General features: G+C 35.8%; 1 protein-coding gene across 1 annotated transcript in view; it reads left to right on the forward strand.

The window, feature by feature from the left end:
- Positions 1–8,234, forward strand: part of kiaa0319 (KIAA0319 ortholog) — a 92,401-nt gene extending 84,167 nt beyond the window's left edge. The window contains exons 19-21 of the mRNA XM_041248073.1: positions 1,067–1,157; positions 1,930–2,021; positions 2,533–8,234. Coding sequence (XP_041104007.1) covers positions 1,067–1,157; positions 1,930–2,021; positions 2,533–2,732 — 383 coding nt within the window. The 3' untranslated portion in view covers positions 2,733–8,234. The remainder of the gene's footprint in view (positions 1–1,066; positions 1,158–1,929; positions 2,022–2,532) is intronic.
- The last annotated feature ends 252 nt before the right edge of the window (positions 8,235–8,486 follow it).

Below are 8,486 nucleotides of genomic sequence, written 5' to 3' on the forward strand. Positions count from 1 at the left end.
TCATGTCAGACGCCCTTCATCCGTCAGCATATAAACACAATATATTTATATACTACTACTACTAATAATAATAATAATAACAAATGAATACCTACATAAATAAATAAAATAAATAAATAATAGAATACACACAAGGGGTGCACCCCATCACAAACTTTCACTGAAAATGGAGGTAAAGATCATACTTGCAGCACCTAATTTCCCTGACCTATCATAATAATAAGCCATTTTCTATTGCATTTGTTAGTAATCATACTTTCTGACAGAACTGGCAAATTTCTAGCTGTCGCGTCGTTTCAGTGATCGCTTCTGGTGTGCACTGTGTTTTCACTGCAAATTTGTCGTGTTGCCCCAGTAAAAATCGCGTCGAGTCTGGTGTGTAAGGGCCTTTACGATCATGGGCCACAGGAGGGACTTTTCCAAGAACTTTGAGAATTAACTCTGAGATAAAGATTGTGCCTCAGCCTCTTCTGCAGTTACAGTTATACAGAGGTTTTGTCTCCGACTTCAGCATTTTAAGTCGAGTTTGATTCGAGTTGTGAAGAGTCTGTCTATTGCAGTCGTTTACTTTATGGCTTGAACACAGCGATGTATTTTCGGAAGCAATATTAAAGCAAATTTTCAATTTACAAAGAAATAAAAATGGCAGTTTAGGCTAGTTAAATGAGTGGATGTGCAGGAGCTCCTCACAGCATGACTACTGGGCTGGCGTGCTCAACAGCACCCCCCAGGCACAGATTTGTTTTAATAGGAATTAACAGGTTCTTGCTGTGAGAAGATACCACAGACATGAGGGTTTGATGTATTGACATTGACAGGGGTCACTTCAGTTCTGTGTCTGCAATGTAAGCCTCTTAGTTACTCTAAGATGACTTGAAATAAATGATATACAAGCAATGATAGCTTCAGTATTCGGAGCAAATACCAGCAATTATTCAATCCCAAAACAACTATTCATGCTGTACTTAAGAATAAATGCTTTGATTGCCAGTGTATTCATTAACATATTTCTTAATGTTTAAATGAATCATATTTTAAATGTCCTTTCCTGTTTCCTGATCTTTAGAATGGAGTGTGCTGTACGTTGTCGTTGCTACTTTTTTTGTACTCGTACTCATAATAGCAATTAGCTGGATCTACATCTGCTGCTGCAAAAGGTACCCTACTTACACTTCATCACACACAACTCATTTTATAAAATTGTAAGAAAATGCATGCTATGAATTTTGTTTTATAGCAAAAAGTTGATCAATATATTTTACATGTTTAATGTGTATTTGGACATTTTGAAGCATAGAAACTATTAATTGGAATAAAAAGTGATAATTCCCAAATTGTAGTGTTTATTTTTAGTATAAAACATTAACCTCCTTTTTTCCCCACTTCTTGTGATGTTGTCTACTAGATTCATTGGAGACTCATTGGAGATTAGGGTTATTAGTAAAGTATTACAGTAACTGTTACAAAGGCACATCACAAGTTTCTTTTTTTTTTTTTTTTTTTTTTTGCAGGCAATGTCATGCAAATGAGCTGATATATATATATATATATATATATATATATATATATATATATATATATATATATATATATATATATATATATATATATATACACAGTCTAGAATATTTAGTTGTTAGATGTAAAATGGTAAAGCAAGAAATATATGAAGCAATTTTAAAGCAATGGATAGTGCAGTCTGTATTGTAGGCTGCATCAAGCAGTTTATGCCATTTTATATCAGCCAGTAAGCTAGTCTAACAGCCACGGTGGTAGTCCTACTATCAGGTGCCTCCACCTGTCAACTGTTATAGTTAGGCGATGAATGTTTTTTAGTGCAGCAATAAAAAGTGGACAAGTGACTTTATAATATAAATATATATTTTTTAATTATTATTATCTAATGTTCTGGTGGTGTTGTATTTCAAGGAAGAGGCGAACGAAAGTAAAGAAGAAAAACAAATACACAATTCTTGACAACATCGATGAACAGGAAAGAATGGAACCGAGGCCTAAATATGGCGAGTTAAACCATTTTGTTTTTTGTGCTGGTTTTGAATGTTGGTGGTTTTTATTGGCCAGTCATTTTCAGATATAATAAACAGACTGTGCTGCCTCTCAATACAAGAGTTCTTGTAGTTTCTCTGATACTGTTACAAAATCTGAAATATAATGCATTTATACAACATTTTGATCATGGCAATACAATTGACTGCCCAGTCAGTGTGTTCAATGTTATGTTATATTGTGGGCACTATTCACAAACCTTTCACTTATGAGTGCACAAATCCAGTCCTCGAGGTTTAATAGCTATCATTCAAAAATAACTGACTAAGACCTGGAAGGAGGTTTAATTGGATCAACAAACTAATTTAGTACTGGTAGAAAAACGACCAGGAAGGGTTCTGGACCTCAAGGACTAGAATTGCGCAACAGCGAATTAAATAGTTTCATAAAAAAAAAATTAGAAAATCATTATACACCCCTAATGTAAATGGCAACCAATTGATGTTCTGATTGTGCTGTTGTCAGGTATAAAGCACAGAAGCACAGAGCACAACTGTAGCCTGATGATGTCGGAGTCTGAGTTTGAAAGTGAGCAGGACACCATCTTCACCCGGGAGAAGACCAGCAAAGGAAACCCCAAGAACGGTGTGAATAGCCCTGTCAAAAATGGAGATGCCTTCAGTTACCGTCCCAAAGATAGATGTAACACCATGTTACAAAAATGAATGAAGAGAAATGTATTTTACATGTTATTTTGTTTTGTTTTTCCCAGCAGTTTGGTTAATTAGTCACTGGATTAGTTCTAAAAGGATTTTCAGAATCATAACAAAAAAGAGTTGTATGTCTTGATTGAAATGCCTTCCCTTAAATAGCAAACTGCCATTTCAAGCCAAGCATTTAAATGAACAGACCACTTTTATTACACAGCACATAAATGGGAATGTAGATACAATTTTATTATTTTGTCAACCATGGACACCTTGCTTACCATATTTCAAAGATCAGTTCATTGAGATGTTTATTATCAAGTGGTGGATCTAATGATTGTAAATTGGTTCCACTCAGGCAAGCAAAGGCAGAATTTTCTTTAAAAAAGGCACCACAGCAACTTCGACAATGACTTCCCTTCGAGTAGCCTGAGTTGGAACTCATCAGTAGATGTGGTTTATAGTTTCAAATTTCTGTAAACGTTTGATGTTTACAACATTTGATGTTATATGAAAAGGACTTGGTTGTAGAAGCATTCTCTTCACAAGCATAAACAGGAATGGACCCGTCCTATGAATGTACTTCCCATTGCTCTATAGCAGCTAAAGGTGAAATTGCTTTATCATTCATAATTCTTTAACTCCATGACTCGGCAGTTGATGCATAGGTTATTGAAGTGCTGCATTTTTGTGACTAAATACATGATGTCTTTGGAGCACTGTACATTTGTAAGCCATGGTTATATTTCTCTGCAGAAAACTGTTTTCTTGTTTTCCTCTGAAACAACTGCATCAGTAAAATACCTGTCAATGATGCATGCATTGCACATTATTATATTGCAGTAGACGCTCGCTAATCTAAACCACTTGGGACTGGACACTTGTTCAAAGTACTAATCGCAATCTGTACCAGTAAAATGCCTTCTCTAGTTTGTTTTTAGAATCTCCCAATTTATATTTGATCAAAAATCAGCAATAGACCTTTGGGGGACCATGTAAGTGTAAGTGTTATTTGTAACTTTAACATGCTGTTAGCCATTTAACCTTGAAATGCTGACCTACACTATACTGTACATGCTTGTGTTGGGTTGATGTTTGCAATAATATTTTAATTGATCAGTATGCATTTCAGTTTGAGGTTTGGGTTAGCAAGAGTTTATTCTGCTATTTAAATAGGTGGTCTGTTTCATTGGTTGGTAAAATAAATACCTAATCCATTATGACACTAGGTGGGGAGGGGTTTAAGTAGCTGAGTTGTGTATGCAGTGGTATCACTTTTATACAGCTATTTAAAATAGTTTCATGCTTGTAGTTGGAATTGCAATCCATGTTGTACAGGGTCATCATTGAACAGCCTTTATTTAATTTTGTGTTAGAAAGTTTGAAATCATAAGAAGAGTATGCTGTATGAGAATGTATATGAAATTAACAAAAAAAAAATAAAACAGTAAATAAATTCCATACCCAAGTCCATGACTCCTTTGGTAAACTTTACACGTTCAAATTACTTACAGTATTCTCTTTTTACATAAAGGGACAGCGGTGATCAGAGAGGGGGGGTGTTAATGCTATATGTACAGGTTGACAGCTCTCCAAAGCACATGTATTTGACTTCTAAATATTCTTTGATTCTGTACTTAGACCCCTCTCTCCCAATGTCAGATTGCTTCACACCACCAAAAGGAGCTTCAGCAGCTGACAGCAACCCTTCATTCACACCGGCAAAACCTGGCAAAAAAAAACAAAACAGAAAACAAACAAACACGGGCTGAATGATTTATGCACAACTTTGTTTTACTTTTCCTCTCTTAGCCAGAGTGACCAGGAACTATGAAGCACACAAGGGCCGGGACTGCAGTTAATCTCTTTTTACACACTTCTCTAAACCAAGTCGCTTTCGTGGATAGGGTACAGATGACTAGCCTCTCCACCAGTGGCCAGGCTAAATTGGGAATCAATTATTAGGCATGTAACAATGAACTAGTGCCACGATACGCATTGCAATAAGCAGGTAATGTATGTATGCTACACAATATAAGATCAAAATGTAATGATGGACTATTTAGTAAAAGGACAAATTAAATGAAATAGGGAGTATATGTATTCATACAAACTTATTTTTTCATTCAGAAACCATCTGGTGAACTGCAATGATCTATGTTCTGAATCTGGTCTTGTATTACAATACAAACGAATATACCTTTATTACAATATGATGCATTGTGTAAAGATAGTATCAAAATACATTGTGATGAATCGTTAAACCCCTATCAATTATCCAATTTAATTTTTTTAATTTTTTTATTTTTTTATTGTTTCCACAGTGAAAAGGCCCTCAGCTGTTAAATCTGACAGCAAAATCAGGAGCTTTTACACACACCTACTGAGGCAGAATTAGCTATTGCAAGTGCTTCTTCCTGTGTTAAATCTGTAGATGTAAAACACGTACACTTTGGAGTGTTAACTATGAAAACACTGCACATTGGCATTGCTTCACATGACTGCAAAACTGGTTAGAAAAAATTACGTTTTTAACTGAGATGCAGAAAAGAGTGAAGTCCCCATATGAATCCTAATTCTGTTATTTGATGGCCAAACCAATAGGTGTGTAAGTGGTTTCTAGATGGATAATACTATTTTTTAAATAGGGTGTCACTACTCGGGGCGAGTTTAAGCACATTATGGAATTGACACTGTTCCTCTTATGCTGCACCGCAAATATCATAATTACAGTGTAAGACCGTTAATATTATGTATACAGAGGTTAATATTGTGTTTGTGATCCTATGAGAAAAGTGAAGGAAAAGGTTGTTTTAAATTTGAACAACTTTATTCAACATCCTGTGCAAAACAAGTCTCAAGTTTTTCTCCCTTAGCTTCAATAAAAAATAAAATAGTTTTGCAGGTGGATTATCGTAGCTAAAACATAAAAGTAATACAGTTTGCCAAGCACGTCAAGAAAAAAATGGAAAAAGCAGAAGAAAAGTTAGGTAAAGCTACACAGGTTTAGCAGCATAACTTTTATTAAGGCTATTTTCACTATCAGTGCAGCATCATTATAATGAAATCATAATGCTGCCTGATAAAAGATACAGTAACACAATGTTTATTGTCTTATTTGTAGCTTTACTTATTTTAATTATTGTGAAATTATTTCTGTATTCTGATCATTGTTTTGGAGGAAACTCAGAAACACAATAAGCTTTTCAGTTATGTGCATAAATCTGTTTTTGTACAAACTTTAGATGTGGAATATTGACTTTTTAGAACATTGGAAGCTTACCTGTGCAGTGCCATTTGATGTGTAGACATAAGTCCAATAAAAGATGTCTTTTTAATAGTTTTACGATACTTATTTGGGCCCTGTGCCAAAAAATAAATAACTCTGCTCTTAAATAACAGTCTGTATTAGTAAATGTTTGTGTTTTAAGCAATATGACCGATCATTTCCTAATGTTTAAAATCAACTAAACAAAGTACTTTTGTTCTGGTTTTGTTTAGTTTGTTTTGTACTTGCAGCATCACATTGTTTTGAACAAGTGATTGATCTTAATATTGATCTTACCAACTACAGCAGTGTAAAATATATTGGACAACTTTAGGGTGTTTATTTAAAGTCTTAAAATTCTGATTGTCTATAACAAAAACATTAGTGTGATTCCTAAAATGATATTTTTGTGCAATGTTTGTTATTTCGTTTTCAGAGTAATTTACAGTATTTCTACACTTGTAGTAAGATAACTGGCAGAATTTATACTGTGATAATAAAGTTACCATAATATTGATTTGACGGATCATACCATGGACATTTTATACCACCCACCCCCTAGTCCCTAATCCAAAGTTTCCCAAAAAATGATCTAAAGTAGATTTTGGGAGGTATTGTATTTTTCTGCCTGCAACAGAGGGATGCAGTTGACAACGCCACTCAGGCGTCCAGGTTTTATTCAAATAAACAGAAACAGGTCACCGCCACTAGGGAACCAGCAATGATAGCGCTAGTGCAGGAGGACATACACAGACACAGTGTAATCAAAATAACAACTCAAAAAATGCAAAAAATGTACAATGAGGAAATAGCTAAAAACAGAAGTTTGCCAAACACTGGCTTAGCACTGCTCCCACTAAAAGGGAGGTCCCGCTCCGGAACCTACTCTGTGACACACTAAAATAAATTGGGATCAAAAGCCCATAAATTAATCCCTACACAACTCACTCAACCTGGCTCTCTACAAAGCAGTGAAGCTGCACACTTGCTGAAACTAGACCAACAGAACTGGCTTTCAAGCTCCTCTTTTATACCATGTGATTGATTGATCATCAATTAGTCAATTAGCTTCAGCCACATTCCACACATCACCCCATCCATGCCAAACTTAAATTAAAAACTTTTCAACTTTATTTACAACTGCAAAAACCTGCCATATCTAGTACACACTGGTGTTCAAAATTTTATTTAAACTATACATATAAACAATACATTATTTACACGTGCAGGGCTTTTGCCCTGCCACAGTCCCCAATAAAGTTTTTATATTTTCAGAAACAATAGCTAGTGTGCAGCCCCAGTTATTAGGCATGACAATAGATAATATCGTCAAACAGGAGTGTCATTTCTCACTTGAGAACTGGCCCCAGGCGTCCAAACGTCTCCTCAGGAGTGCACAGCATGTTTGTAGTAACATTGGAGAGGAGAGTTGGCTCCATAAAAGACCCTTTGAGACGCTTCCTTCCTTTTAGCACCATGAGACAAAGCATCTGCTATCTGCTTCTCCATCTAATACAAAAGTGACATTGTATTAAACAGCGCTGAACATCAGCACTTAACAAGACCTCCTGCCAAAGAACTGCAGTGTGGTGTGTGAATGTGTGTCAGTTATATCACAGGATAAAGGAAAATACTCCAAACTGCTGGTATAGCGTTATACAGATCAATGTGTTGCAGGAATGAGAGACAGTAGTTGTAACCAATTGTGATTGCTACAGTTCACACTGATTCACCCATCACTATTGTACTCTGTTTAAGGCAGGCTCATTTTAATATCCAAGTGTTGCTATTTTGCATTAACATGACATATCTACAGCTTCAAAATTATCAGACAAATCTTGATTTGCTCCAAATCATTGGTTGAGGGAGTCAAACACATCTCTCACTTTTGCAAAGATAAACAAAAGTGTTTACATGATTAACATATTTCATTATTATTCAGAAAAATATCTAAATATCTCACATTGGTAAGCCAGTTTTCATATGCCTTTCGTTAATCATTCATTCCTTGTATTTGTTGCCTCGTGAATGAGTCTCAACATTACAGCACCATGGAACCCGAATAATACAAGTCCTTTAATCAGTTTATGTTTAGATTGACTGTCGTTCAAGTTGTTCTAGTAATTAAAATGAGTAGCGAACTATTACATAACAAGCCGTATTTTCCACGTGGGCAAATTACTATGCGACAGAGACAGCGAGTGGGAGAAGTACAGGCGTGGAAAAGTACAGAGCAGTTTAGAAGCAGTAAGGAGAAATTGCATCTTGAATTGCTTTAATCAGAAAACAGAGGACATTGGGGAAACACAGTAGCAGCTCAAAGTCAAACAGCCGCGTGTGTTTTTCTGATAACAAACAAGCTGAAACTCGGAGCAGCTGATTCAAATTCAGCGTCGTTCTGAGACACGGGCGAGGGGAGGAGCCAACAGCACAGCAGAGCAACCCAGCTATAAACGAGGCAGTCTTCTCAGCGACAACGAGTGGGAGGAGTACAGGCGTGGAAA

The sequence above is a fragment of the Polyodon spathula genome, chromosome 4 (assembly GCF_017654505.1).
Source record: "Polyodon spathula isolate WHYD16114869_AA chromosome 4, ASM1765450v1, whole genome shotgun sequence".
Taxonomy (NCBI): domain Eukaryota; kingdom Metazoa; phylum Chordata; class Actinopteri; order Acipenseriformes; family Polyodontidae; genus Polyodon; species Polyodon spathula.